The sequence below is a fragment of the Crocodylus porosus genome, unplaced genomic scaffold (genome assembly GCF_001723895.1).
Source record: "Crocodylus porosus isolate Cpor-Errol unplaced genomic scaffold, CroPor_comp1, whole genome shotgun sequence".
Lineage (NCBI taxonomy): Eukaryota > Metazoa > Chordata > Crocodylia > Crocodylidae > Crocodylus > Crocodylus porosus.
Window position 1 is genome coordinate 150,784,520 of NW_017728906.1, and position 15,052 is coordinate 150,799,571.

Sequence of the window (15,052 nt, forward strand, 5' to 3'; positions counted from 1 at the left end):
CTGGAACCAGCTTCCAAGGGAAGTAGTGCTGGCTCCTACCCTGGGGGTCTTTAAGAAGAGGCTTGATGCCTACCTGGCTGGAGTCATTTGAGCCCATTATTTCTCCTGCTCAGGCAGGGGGTCTGACTTGAAGATCTATAAGGTCCCTTGCGACCCTACTTCTATGATTGTATGAAATGCCTTGTAAAATGGTCAAAATTGAGCACTATCAATTGATAATTTCCGTAAAGATTTCCTGGGGGAAGAAAGTCCAGAAGGTCACATTAGTACCTCACCTCTGAATCTCAAGTTAGTAATATATATATTACACACATATATATATGTGTGTGTGTGTGTGTGTGTGTGTGTGTGTGTGTGTGTGTGTGTGTGTGTACACATACTAACTTGAGAACACACACACACACACACACACTTACTTACTAACTTGAGTTACAGAGGTGGGGTACTGATCTGGTACTACATAGGGGCTAGATTCCATACAATAAAATAGATTCTAGCTAAGGTCTATGTGTGTGTATATCTATATATCTATAAAAATATAAAATGCACTAACCTGAGATTCAAAGGTGAGGTACTGATCTGCTTGTGACTTAACAGGTGACATGTCTTTACATCATTTCCCTCACCAGGTATGATAAGATTGTTAAACTTGCTTTTAAAAAACTAAACCCATGTTTCCTTAGGAATATAAGTATTGGAGATTGAGATAGATAGATATCCCAGAGCTTCATTGATATTTAGTCAGATTACTTAAGAGTTAGTCAATATGGCTGTTTGCAGATGTAGAGGAAAAACAAACAAACGGTGCTTTACTTGAAACTCACCACACTTCTGTACAGAGTCCAGCACAGAAAAAGCAGCACGTTAGTTAGACTTGGCTTTCCCAATGTCCATATAGATTGGGCACTTTAGTAGGGCTGTTTTGGTGCCTTTATCTAATCGCTGATTTAAAAAGCCCCACTAAAGCACCCAATCTATACACATATTGTGGAGCCAGGTTGAAGTAATGCATTGCTGCTTCCTGTAAAGCACGGGTTTTTTGCAGGGTGGGGGTTGTTTTTTTCCAAGTCTGTCAGTGCCTTATATTTGGTAATGTAAATCAAAACCTATACATTCAAATGATCTTGGAAATGTTGTAATTACAGAAAATAATATTGACTGAAGATTTCAGGCACTTAGACTTTTGGTTAATGTATCAACATAGAATGTTAATTCATTTACTTTAAATATTATTCCTCATATTAATGCATCTGTTAATTTCTCACACCTTGTATTGATCAATGTCATCTTGTACTACATCTTAATTTTATAAAATCTACCTCAGAGCAATTGTTCTTTTGAAAAATATGACATAGACATAGGCTCTGTCTTGGTCCATGTTCTTAAAATAATTGAAATTAGGGCAATTTCAGCTCTGAATAGGGAGTACACTAATTACACAGTACCCTTTCATTTTATTGCCACTTCTTTATTTGACATGAAAATGAAATACCATGTCTATACTGTGGTCACACCTACACTGCAAACTTCAGGTGCTCAACTGCACATGCACATAGCATCTCCCAAATGAAAAGTATCAGTGTTGTATTTGCATGGTGTTGCCAGTGGCCTAGTTAGTGTAGCCACAGCACTGTGGAAGCACAGCTGTTTTGCTTCTGGGGAGATTATGCATGTGGAGCAATGCTTTGTGTATAAGTATGTCACTGCCAGCCACAGTAACTCTACCCTATTAAGGAGGGTACAGTCCCAGCTGTTCCCTGAAATATCCACTTCAGGGATATCCCCCAGACTAGGAGAGCAACCACTGACTCAAGTCCTCAACCCCAGGGCTAGGAAAGCATTCACTGCCCCCACCGGGGCTGTGCTTTTTCATGCCTGTTCACCTGGGACCTAGCTATTTTTAGCCTTCTGGCCCCCCATGCCCTCCCATGTTCTCTCTATCCCACATGCTGCTCCCCGGGTTCACTGGAGTGACGTTCACTGCTTCCAGAGCTGAGTAAGTCAGTCTCGGTGAAGGGAAGAGCTGGAGGGATGAGGCTACGTCCACCGGGGTCTTGGGAGCTAAAAATAGCCTCTGATCCCCCCTCAAGTCCTCCCATAGAGCCTGCAAGTCCCTCTGACTCCACTAGACCCTCCCAGACCCCAGTAACCTGCCCTCCGTGAACCCCTGCTGCCCCCTAATCTCCCTCAACTCCTCCCACAGGTCGCCTGCCTCTCCACACTCTCCCTGCTGATCATGCCTGCCTTCCACCCCCCCTGCTGATCATACCTGCCTTTTCATCCCCCGGCTGACCCCCAATTTTCCCCTCCCCAGCCTACTTGCCTCCACATCTTGCCTCCCAAGACCCCCTGCTAGCCCTACATCCTGACTTACTTTGGATCAGGTGGCCATTTTGAATCCGATCTAATCTCCCCCTAACATTCCCAAATATCTGTACTTGGCCTAGGACAGTAAGGTCTTCTAGAACTTCAGTTACTTGGAAACTCCAAGATATATAGTAACATGTTTATATTTCATCATGATGACTAAGTTTTAGGGTATAGTTTGTGGATTCCATTAGAGCTTTTCCTGCTTGATGCCATTTGAATGCATGGGAGGTTCCCAAAAATAAGTGGGAGACGCCATAAAGAAATTAATAAAGATGGTGGATAATTCCATTAGTTTTTAAATTGATTCAAGACGGTTACTTTTTTCTCAGTAGTATTTTTATCAGGAAGTTCAGTGGATATTATCAGAGTTAGGTCTCATTTTCTAATGTTTTACACATCTGATTTTAGCATCATGTCACTGGTCCTCCACTACCACAATCTGCTTTGTTCTTACTAGTGGATGGATTGTAGAAATGCACAAGCATCTTTTTTATCTGTATCTTTACAAATTTTAACAACCTGTTGGAACAGAGGAATGCAGCTGATGGAACATGCATATTAGTCATCAGAAATTACCTAGTGACATGCTCTCGGTTTTTGCTGCATTGCATGTTTTTGGCGAATTTAGGACCCTGACTCCTGAATATTTCTCTAAGTAAAAGCATATTATATACTTGTTCAAATAAAGTAAACTTGAAGCATCTCAACTGAGACGGCATGTAAAGCACTTATATAACCAAGAAACCTGTTTCACTGAGCTTCAGGGATATTTGAGAGGTTTTTTATTTTGTTTTGTTTTGATTATTTTTAACCTAATGTCTTTTTAGCTATCTGTATTTCCTGTCATATGGTGGGTGAGTCTTATAAATGAGGGGCACTTTGTTTCTTTCTCTGACACCTTGAATTACTGTAGTCCAGGTGTAGGCTGCTCCTGGCACAGAGGTGATGAGCCCGGTGCAGCTGTTTGTAGCCAGCCTGCTGCTCATCACCTCCATGCTGAGAGTGGGGGAGAGACTGGGGCTGCGCTGCCTCAGGCTCCTCCCCCACCGCCCACTTAAAGGTGCACCTGCATGCACTGGTGCGGAGCTGGTGCCAGAGCCCGGCACAGATGTTTGGAGCCTCCCAGCTGCAGCTGGCCCTGGCTCTGAGGAGCTGCTGCCAGTCAGGATCCCAGGCTGCTCCCAGCAGGCAGCTGGGACTCTGCAAGCCCTGTGGGGAGCAGCCCAGGCTCTGTTGCTGGCAGCAGCTTCCTGGAGCTGGGGCTGGCCACGGCATGCCAAGCAAAATGGCCTTGCATGCCACACTCGGCTCGCATGCCAGGGGTTGTCAACCCCTGCTGTAGTCCATAGAGTTGCCGGGTCATCCTCCTTTTTCTAATACAGTACTTTGTAAAAAAGAGAAAAAATATTTTTCTTCATTTAGATTTTAAAATATTAATTGTATACATAGTAATTCTGAACCTCTTCCTACATCTGTTTTGTAAACTACTACCTAAAAATTGTCTCACTTGTGTTATGTCTTAGAGTTGCTATCACTAAGATTTAAAGAAAGAAGATAAAAATTGATGTTAGTATATGTTAACATAAAAGATGTACTTCTAATATACCCTGCCTTGGACTTTTCTTCAGGTAATCTAGGTTGAAGTACAACAGAAACAAGCAGCTTGCTGTTAGGAAATTATTTCTATCTGCAGCTTTCCACCCCCCTCCACACTGATCCTAAAATCCTTTAGAAGTTTATTGTTAAACAGAAAGACTTGTAGAAAATTAAACAAGGAACTCAAATGGTACTATATTAAATATGCTTGTGTCCAAGTAGATGTTGTGTCTTAGTTTTACGTGATGTAACACCTATAATTTTTACCAGGCTTCTAATTTTGCAACATACGGTGCGTTACATTAATTTAGATTTGTTACCCTGAAAAACAATGTTGTAATGATACCAACAAATTTCTTTGTATTTTGCATTGTAAGACTCAATTCTTAGGGGCTGGTATTTCATTATTTCCGTAATTACTTTTGCTATAGGATGTCAGCTGCAATGAAATCACAGCTTTACCACAGCAGATAGGTCAGTTGAAATCTCTAAGAGAACTGAATATCAGAAGAAATTACCTCAAAGTTTTACCACAAGGTAAAAACAAAACAACCCCCCCAACTTTAAAATTCTTTTAATTTGGAATGTTGAAAATTTGCATTTGTTTGATTGTGTAAATCAATAAGATTAAAAATATCAATTTTCTTGTGTTAAAATTTGTTCCATTTCAAGTTACTGCCCATTAAAACAATTGCAACATTTTTACTTTACAAGGAGAAGCAAGGTGTGCAGTTTCTATTTTTTAATGTGATGATTCTTTTGTGATTGATATTGCCTTTAAAGTATTAGCAAATAGCATTTGATAACAAATAGCATGGAAGCAGATCTTCAGCTATTGTAAGTTGTTACAGCTTCAGAATATTCTGAATGTCCTTTTCTACTGTCCGAGCCTAGCAGTCGCTGTGTTTCCCTTCTCGCAATGGATCTGCAACACTTGATACCAGTTGAGGATTTACCCCACAGAATCTTAGAATTAATTTAACCATCTTGAAGCAAAATAGAAGGTGGACTTAAAGGATAGTATGCACTCACCTGTTGTTTCCTAGTATTTGATTGTCAGGCCACCAGTAAACTGTTGTGGAGCAGTTTTTACATGATTCTTATGAAGTAATGGCATATAGAGATACATACACAACAAAACAAACTGTAGCAAACTGTGAAACCTGACGTAAATTTGAATTTACAAGGTGTATGAGCATAGGATAAATTTGAGACCAACTCCCTCCCTCCATGAATTCTGCCTGACAGACTAATGTTGAAATTCTTACTCAGATAAAATTTCTGATAAATTAAAGTACAAACCAGATTATTCAGCAGTTTCACATTCTTTAATGATAACGAGAACCCTGGAAAATAATTGGATTCAGTAGTAAAGTTTTCCAGCAAAAGGGAGCACAGTTACTCAGTCTGGCTTTGATTCGTGACAGTCGTTGATCATGTGATAGGAAAAGTGATGAATACATTTAAGCTCATTTTACTTCTTGCACTTTAATCCCATTTCCATTCCTTTTATGGAAACATTACCTTCAGGGAGATCCTGTCAAAATTCCCTGAGTCTGTCCCATCAGCACTAACCCTAAGTCAGTAATTTGAGATGCTGAGGCTTCCTTTGGAGAGCCATGCTTCTTTTCTAGCATAGTCTAATCCCCCCCAAAATAGTTCCATCAGAGCAGTTTAAGGCCACTGCCTGCCTGTTCTCCTTCAAAGAATGCATACAGTATATTTTACCCAATCTTGGTAACAGTCCTTCTGACTTCTAGAAACGAAAGTTGGAGAGTGTGCTTTTTATTTAATGTGTTATGGAATTTCTTTACAAACCTGTTTGAGTTTATTGAATGTATAGATTGAAATAGCCAAGCTTTCCTTTACAGCATGAGAGGTATTGGATTTAATTTCAAGCAGCTGTCAGTATAGCAGCTTAGTTGGCCTAGATACTTGAAATTGCTGAGGTTTGTCCATGTCAGTATGTAGAGACTGTTAGAATATATTTTTATGTGAGGGCCTGCAAAATATATATATTTAAGTTACAAGATTGTACATGTGCTTAGAAGATAAATTGGATTTAGTCTACTGTGGAATTGTTACTTCTTCTCATTAGAAGTGGAGTAATCAGTAGTTGGTTCATTTATTTTGTGTAAAAAAATAATATAATAACGATGATCTTTCTGTTACTTTTAGAACTAGTAGAGCTTCCCTTGGTAAAATTTGACTTTTCCTGCAATAAAGTGCTCGTGATTCCAATTTGTTTTAGAAAGATGATGCAGTTACAAATATTATTGCTTGAGAATAATCCTCTTCAGTCACCACCAGCCCAAGTAAGTAACATCTGTTGTTCAAATTCTTCTTTTAGCATGAGAGCAGAAGCATAGCAAATGTCAAGCACAGTCTGCTTTAATTACTGCAGTATAAAACTATTTTATTTCTTGTTTTTCAAGATTGTCAGTCCAGTAGTGATCTATAAATTTTAATTTTTACACCCATAGATTTAGCTAGGCTTTTTCTTTTTGAGATATAAAATACATCTTCTCAACTTTTGCACTTGGACATACTACATCTGAAAAGAGAGCTTAAACGATTCTGCCTTTTAAACTGCAAATGCATTATTTGTAGGGCTTTATTTTGGTTTCTGTATATGTTCACTGCTTAATGTTTAATGAACAGGATATTGTAATCTGGTGGAGGGGGATCACTGAAAATTTTCTGGATTAACCTCTATTCCATAGCTACAGTCGATAAGTCAAGACACTATTTCAGAAACTTTGGATGTGATTTTTACCATTGTGTCACAGGTCACTAATACATGCAGCCTAGAGAATAACTCAATCAAAACTTTTATCTGTAAAGCCTCTTGTATAGGATGGATGCACATAGGAACTAATGGGTTGCATCACTAAATATGTCCCACAGAGAGATACTTAAATGCCGGTTCATGCAACTTTTACTGTACTTAGGTTATCTTCTGCTGGACACTGTTTTCTGTTGTTGCTTTGACTCAGTAAATGACAGATTCTAACTATAATTTTTTTTAAGTGCTAAAATGATTGTTCATTGACAATTGTTATTTGCATACAATAAAAATAGAAGATCAGTTGCTTAAGTAAGCAAAATGTGTTCTATTTTATATTAACCCTAAAGCCCGTTTAAAGGCAAGGTAAAAATGATGCTCATGTTAGAAGGTAGATCCCAGAAAAATTATTAGATGTTAATAGCCGTCTCAAAAGTGTATAGACATTTTGTAAAGAAATTATAGCTAAATGTAAAGGGGCATGTTAATAGCCCTTTCAGTTAATTTAAAAGAATCATTTTCATGCTTACTTAGAAACTACAGAATATATGTTATGTAATATTTCTCAGTTGGAGAAAATATGTACATTACTTGTAGACTGTCAATATTGAATAGGTTGATATGATCCCTTCTTGTGTGGATTTTCATCATTTTTGATGTCAGAGAGGCTTTGTATTACTCTGAATTTGTTTTGTCTAGTTGACGTAAACTTTTTTGTCCAGACCATCTTGAATTACAGTGCTGCAGTTAAAACTTTCATTGTTTCTAATATTACTATTTAACTACTTCTCTAAAATGGCAAGATATACATTGTGACTTTTAGAAAGTGGGAATCTAAGAGAAAATGTCCTACCCTGTCATTTTGAACAAATTGTTTCTTCCAACTTTTTCCCCTTCATTCAAATAGATTTGCACAAAGGGTAAAGTGCACATATTCAAATACCTGAGCATACAGGCATGTCAGATTAAAACAGCAGACTCGCTTTATCTTAATGCCATAGAACGTCCACACTTGCAACAACCTGTGGAGGAGAAGTAAGTATAAAGAGCTTACACTTAATTATTTCACATATGTTTTTGGTGACTAGAACAAGTAGAATACGTTTCCTATTCCATTTTTATTCAACTATGTAACCTGTTGAATGAAAGTTTGATCCAAATTAATATATTTTATTCCAGAAAACCCCATCATAATTTAGAATAAATATGATATTTATGTAACTAATATGATTTTGAGTAGTTTTGAAATATCACCCTTCCCACATATGATAAGCATGTTATTTAATGAAGGCATTTTATTGTTTGTGGGTTCAGATTAAATGTATTTATTTTTAAATCCACATTGTTGCCTTGCATCTTTCCCTTCTCATTTTGTCTCTGGAAGCTAAAATAAGGGGTTTTATCCTAAATTATTTAATTGTCCATGCGACCTTAACTTCAGTTTATGAATTAATTAGCAAAAATATAATATTTAAAGACTGAGTGAGAAACTCAGAATAATGCTACATGCTGTATTTCTGATGAATAAGTTAATAACTTTGATTGTGTTAAAATGTTAACTTTTAAGGGCAAGTACACTGGGACAGTAAAAAGCAGTCACAACCTATTGCTGTTTCTTCTGTTTTATATCCCTAGAGCAGCCAGGGTAGCCAAAGTATATTGGTGAATCAGGCCTTTAGTTTCAAATAACTTACTTGTCGAGAAGGCAGTGTAATGTAATATAATATATCATATTTTATAATATACTTTCTGAATTGTTACATGTGCTTTGAAAACAAATGTACTTTTCATTTACTAGCATCTTTACCAGCCACTTCTTTTTATTTATTTATTTATTTAGCGAATGCAAATCCACAGAGCCAAGCAGTAGCCAATGAGAAATCAAAATGTATGGAAAATACATTAAAAATAGTTCATGCTATTAAGAAAAATCTTCTGGTTAAAGGTTTTTAAATAAATACATAACTTTGCAGAAATGTCAACAGATTGTTTTCACAGGCAATCACAGTGTTTACTGACAACAGATGGTGAAAGATTAGACCTAATAAGAGACCTGGCTCTTAGAGAATCTTAAAATGTCATTTTTCATTTTCTTGATAAACATGTCTAGCTTAAATGAAACTGGTTGTTATGCCTAAATGATAGATTTAAACATGATTTAGGACTTTCATAACTAGAAAAATCTGTGATGAAAATAATGATTTTTAATTTCATAACTAGGAAAAAACTCTGTGATGAAAAACTGAAATAAGATATGATGATACTTGTACTATCTTAATAAAAAGGAGAACATAACAGACAGTTACTATAGAATGAGTAGTGGTCATATCTGACAATAAAAACAGCAGAAAGTGCCTGACATTACTATGATTCCCTTGTTACATCATTAACCAACAAAGATTGTTTTTACATCAATGCACATTAAAATGGTTCCTATGTCATAATTACTTTACATTTCAGAGATACATAAGAACTCTGGAATATTAGTTAGTTTTTAGTTTATTAATTCTAAGATTACAATTCTGTTGACTATAGTCTGAATTCAGCATTTTGGTTGATCTGAAGTCAGTTCAGGAATTTAAATAGTATTAGTGGGGCTAAACTACTAGCTAATAACTAGCAAATTTTACCTTCCGTGAGAGCAAAAATGACTTTATTGTAGATTGTGTCTCAGTCTTAATAAATGTTTTAATTGTACTGCCAGACATCTTTATTGAATAACTTGTGGAGTGTTATGTCTGTTCCATTTTCAATTGAACTTTTGCCCAACAGTATCTTAAATGTGTTATGTTAGCATAGTAAGTATCTGATTCTGTGCCTTGGAAGACACTAGTTTTACCATTGACTTCTGTGATAGCAACATCAGATTCTCGTTACATACTAAGAGAGTTTTCTGTTGGCTTTTATTTACATTTAGCATGGATGACATCTATCCAAATAAGAAGGATTCTGATTCGGGTGTTGGTAGTGATAACGGCGATAAACGCTTGTCTGCTACAGAGGTAAAGTGTCTGCATTATTGCTCTTCAATCATTTTGGCTTACACTTGCAGTTGGCTAGGTTTGTAAAATGTCCCTTTAGATATTAGAAATATGCAGCCCAACCTTTGTCAGCACTTTTTGTAACAGTAGACTTGGAATCAATGAGGGTAAAAAACAATTTTTATTCTGGATACCTTCCGAGGATGGAAGTCAAAACACTGATTTCAGGTAGTTTAACAGTCCATTACTGAATAACAGAAATTCATCAGAAATGGATTACTGTTTGTCTTATGCAGGATTTTGGAATGTGCCAAAAGTAGCCCAGTTCATGTAAATTAGACTTCTAATATCGCATTTTTGAAAATCTAACACTTGATATCTAGTTGTTAACGTAATATAATGATAAGTGAAAAGCAGTGCAAAGTTGTGTGTGTCTTCAATAGAGTTAAATGTGAAGTTCTTCCTTCTCCATTCTTGTGTTTACTTTTTAATTCTTGGTGTACTGTTGATCATTTCACTACCCAAAATGCCACTTGAAATCACAGACCCAATGTTTATAGCTGCTTTGTAATTTTTTTTTTAATTTGACTGTTTGATTCTGTAAATATTCATGAAAACAGATACTAGAATGACACTGTTGCTGACATGACATTTTTGGAAGCCCTGAATTGAGAATTGATCTTTTTGAGGTGTATGTTCCTAAAAATTCCTTTGGAATTGGTTGACTGAGATTCAGAATGTGGTATTTTTGAAAGAAAAAGAAGGGTGGGCAATAGGGTGAGAGGCTGGGGAAGGAATAAGGTATTGTAAAAATAGTAGTGTAGAGAAACTGAAACTAGAGGGGTTAAGGAGAGAGAATAAGAAGGAACAAATGGCAAAGAGTGTGAAAGAGAATAGGAAATGTGTAACTAAGGCCACATAAGGATATTAAGTTTCTCCTGGGAGAATCACTGCTCTCCCAGGAAAAATCATAAGTATATAGATTTCAGGATTTTTTTTCCAGAGCAAAAATAATTGCTCCAGGAGAAAAATAACCTGGCAGCAATCAGGGTTAAATCACTCCCAGGAGTGAATGAGAGAGAGAATGTTTCTATATGTTCTTTTCTTAGAGATGTCATAGCACAGCTCTCTAGTATCTCAGGGTGCTTTGCTTCTGTCTCTCCCCCACCTCCTGGGATACAGTGTGTCACTCATTGGATGCTACTAAGTCCAAGTAGGGAGCAGAACATAGACCTCTTCACAAACCTCACATTATATTGCCAGGAGATGCAGGCTGAGTGAGCAGTCTACGTCAGACAATCAGCAGTACCATATGCACTGCTGCCATTCTATCTCCCAGCAGACTGAGGGAGCCTGCAGAGCACACTGAGATGTATGTACAGGGGGGCCCCTTGCTGTGCAGTATCTGCACTGTTCATCTCTTTATTCTGTAAGCACTCAGCATTTGGATGTCTATTCAGATGTCTCTGAGTAAGTTTTTTCTACCAGGAGAAAAAAACCTGAGAGAATTTTCCCAGATTAGTTGAACATGTGTACATTGCCTGTGTTAACTGTGTAATACAGTTCACAGTTTATCCTGTCTTTCAGATTATAAAGAGCATGCCTTTGTTTTTGTATAGCATGTACCACTCCCACATTATTGATCCTAAGTAATAAAATGTAATATCACGTAGTCATATAATGAATGGTATATGTTTTCCTTTTCATTTTTGTGGAAAGGCTGCTGTCATTTTCTAATGTTTTCGAAAGTGTCTCTTTTCATAGGAAGGTGGGTGGCCTCCCTTGATCCTAGCTGTGACCCACCTTTGCACGCTAGGAACTCTTACATGGACATCTGTGGATTTATTCTTTTTTTTGTGGGTCCCACAATCGCAGTGTTGAAGGGTAGTGAAAAAGATCAACACATGGGGCACACTGGGTATGTCTGCTTAGAATAATAACGTATGTGAGCTAATTGATAGGGCTATGTGAAGCTTTGGTCCCTGATTCGATTCGGCCTGATTCGGTGGCTAAACCTCTAAATCGAATCAGGAGACCCTTTAATCTCTCTGAATTGAATCGGAACACTCCAAATTGATTCGGAGAAATTCAGAAAGATTCAGCGATTTGAACATAGACACAGCTTTAAATGTTTTTTCTAAATACCTCAAGGTACCAGGCGGCTCGTGAACACTGCGATGCTGGGGTGAATGGTGTGGGGAGCTCCCCAGCGTGCTTGGCAGCAGATCCGGAAGTGGACCAGAAGCACTTCCTTTCCACTTCTGGGTCCTCTGGAGAGTGCATGTGGGGGGCCCCCTGCACCTTCCCGGCTCAGCAACTGGTGCCCCTTGAGTCTGGGGGGGCCCCCTGGGGTCTCCCCCTGCTTGCTGCCCAGTGGACCCGGAAGTGAACTGGAAGTGCTTCCAATCCACTTCTGGGTTCACCACTGAGCATGCAGGGGGCTCCTGTGCACTCCTGTGGGATGCTCCATACACCTCAGCATTGCAGGGTTAACAAGCCACACCTGGTACCTTGAGGTATGTAGAAAAAACATTTAAAGTTGTGTCTATGGGCAAATCACTTATTCCCTAATCAGCATTGTATCTTCAGATTCATTTGAATTGAATTGGGGACAGTGATCCGAATCAACTAATCAAATGGCTGTCCCCGATTTGGGCTGAATCTGAATCAAATACTGCCCATTTTGCACATCCCTAATAGCTGAATGTAGGACCTTGGCTACTGAAAGTAGTGCTAACACTCCACCCAAGCTAATTAACACTGCTAAGAAGAACTAGCTCAGGCATTCCTGGACATGACTGCATTGTGCTTTGCACACATTACCCACACTTTTTGGTACTAAGTATATAAAAGTAAAGGAGGAGCAAATATTCTTCAAAGGGTAGCTTTTCAGAAACCTGGCCGAACTTCCATAGGACTTCTGGTCTGATTTAAGTGAAAGTCTTCAGATTGCAATAAAGAAATGCATTTTTTCCTTTTAGAAAGCTTTTATGATTATTAGTGCTTGTCTAAGTGCTTATCTGCCTGTCAGAAATTAGAGAAGCTGCTGCTTAGAAGGTAGTGTAATAGATTTTATGGATAATAAAGCAAACTGAAAATAATGAACATTCACTACAAAAGGTGTAGACTGTTTTTTAAAATTTAAAACACAGCATTAAAAATACATCAATCACCAAATATTTTGGCAAGTTTCTTACAAGAAATGAAGTTTTTAATAGGTTTCTAACAGTTCTGAGAACATAAATTCCATTGAAGGAGTGTGACAGATTATTTTGTTTTCCAACATGTTTTACTTAAAGTGACTAACCTTGTTAATGAAGAACTGTTATTGTATAGCTTTCTCTGGGGCTGTAAATAACATCTTTAATGATGGATTGTTCTCCTGTAATTAAATTTAAACAGCCCTACATTGGAGAAGAAGTGCTAAGGAAATTACAAGGGTGAAACAGCCCCTTTTTTGTACTATGAATACTAATTATATGGCATTTATTTATTCATTTATCCAATTGTATCTGCCTGCTAGTAGAGAACATGGGAGGTGATAATCATGAATCCCAAATGTGTGTAGCAGTAAATGACATCACTTCTTTTCTCTTACTACCTGTATCACTAATCAAACTTTGCAAAATGTTTATTGTGCATTGTGATTACCACTCCACATTTTTATAACTTAATATAACTAATATAACCAACAGCTTGTTAAAAGCATCAAAACAAACTGCAACTTCATTTATCTTCCTATTTCAGAAACAAGGGGCTTTTTTAGTTCTATCATTAATTGGACCAACTATATAGTTAGGAGACAGATTAGACCCAACTGGATGGTCCAGATAGTTCAGGAATATGTGAGAATCAAGGGATTTCTTGTGATATATAATCTCTCTCCCAGCTATACAGTTGGTCCAATAAAAGATATCACCAAAGAAACCCTTGCTTCTCATTTATTTCCCTGAATCATCATGGCTACGGCAACAATCCAGCCCTGACACTTTCATATTTGAGAACATTTATAACATTCTATGTTCATGGGTTGTTTTTTTTTAATAAAATGTGTAATATTTTGTGTAATTTAAATAAGGGGAACCTTCATTCACATGATACAAAGTTTTTATTTCATTTAATACTAATATACATTTTAGGAAGCTTGCAAATATTCATTTGGGCCCATATAGAAAGTAGGCAGAGGATAATGGAATGAATAAGCAAGTTGGATGTAGTCTATTTAGCTGATTTAGCTGTTCTGACAGTGCTGAAAGGGTAATTTCTTTAAAGCTTAAGAAGGTATGGGCAGTTCCAATATTACACACATACATCTAATTCCATTTATTTTTTTAAGAAAAAATAAATTTGGCAATTGTGAGATGATGAATCCTGTTTTGCCAATAATATCGCCTTTTACCTGCGTCTCATTATTCTTTAGGAATACAAGATAACCCTTTGTTCACCTTTTTTCTAGTTTAAGGCTTCCTTCTTGAGTTTAAAAATCATTAGAACAACTGAGTATTTTTATTCCATTAACAGTAGTATGTGAGGTATGGATAAGAAGACTAGGATTTACGATGACAGTGCAGATTTAGATGTTGGTCCACCACTTCATCCCAGAATGTGCATTAGCACCAGCTGTGTAGAATAGGATTGAAGTACCTTTTACAAGGCTTCATCAGGAACGAAACTTGTTTGGCTTTCATGCTAGAGTAGTGTTATGTTTTTAATATAAAAAAATGTACTCTTCATCCTGTCTGCCTTTTGATCTGTGTTAAGTGTAAGTCTATCTACAGCTTCCATTGTTAGCTGAAGGAAATAAGATACTGTATCTCATCTGTGAAAGTATTGTGATGATTTTTGAATACTCAGAATTGGTTTGGAGATGTCATATATGGTAGGATACTGGAAACCCCGGGAATGAGTTGCAGAACAGTGTAGACAACTAGTCCTATTTAAAAACCCAGACTTAAATAGCCCATGAAAGGAATTATTTGATTGCAAATGAGGTAGAATGCATTTGCCTTTGAACACTCTAAATTTTTTCCGAAACTATGCACATGCGAGCACGCGCGCGCACACTCACACACATTTACACATGCACACACACACACACACTTGCTGAATCTTTAATTTTCAGAATTTTGATTATGTTTCTGAGAAAGTATATCACAGAATTGCAATATTTAAAAATAAGAATTGATAAATAATAGCTGAGGTTTGAATTTCTGGTAAAAAAATATCCTGAATATGTTGGCTTTCTGGATGCACTGCAAAAAGCCAACTGTGGTAAACGACAGGATTTGTGGGAGGAATGAGATGTCCCAGCAAGATTGGA

The 15,052-nt window shown here is 37.3% G+C and overlaps 1 protein-coding gene across 6 annotated transcripts in view; it reads left to right on the forward strand.

Moving 5' to 3' along the window:
• The window catches only part of LRCH1 (leucine rich repeats and calponin homology domain containing 1), a 210,910-nt gene that overhangs the window by 128,780 nt on the left and 67,078 nt on the right, over window positions 1-15,052 (forward strand). For all 6 annotated transcript variants that reach the window (XR_002100016.1, XR_002100017.1, XR_002100018.1 and 3 more), the window contains exons 4-7: window positions 4,398-4,503; window positions 6,145-6,281; window positions 7,659-7,786; window positions 9,669-9,753. Coding sequence is in view for 2 of the 6 variants with exons in the window: in XM_019529924.1 (XP_019385469.1) it covers window positions 4,398-4,503; window positions 6,145-6,281; window positions 7,659-7,786; window positions 9,669-9,753 (456 nt within the window). In the remaining 4 variants the exon portion in view is untranslated. The remainder of the gene's footprint in view (window positions 1-4,397; window positions 4,504-6,144; window positions 6,282-7,658; window positions 7,787-9,668; window positions 9,754-15,052) is intronic.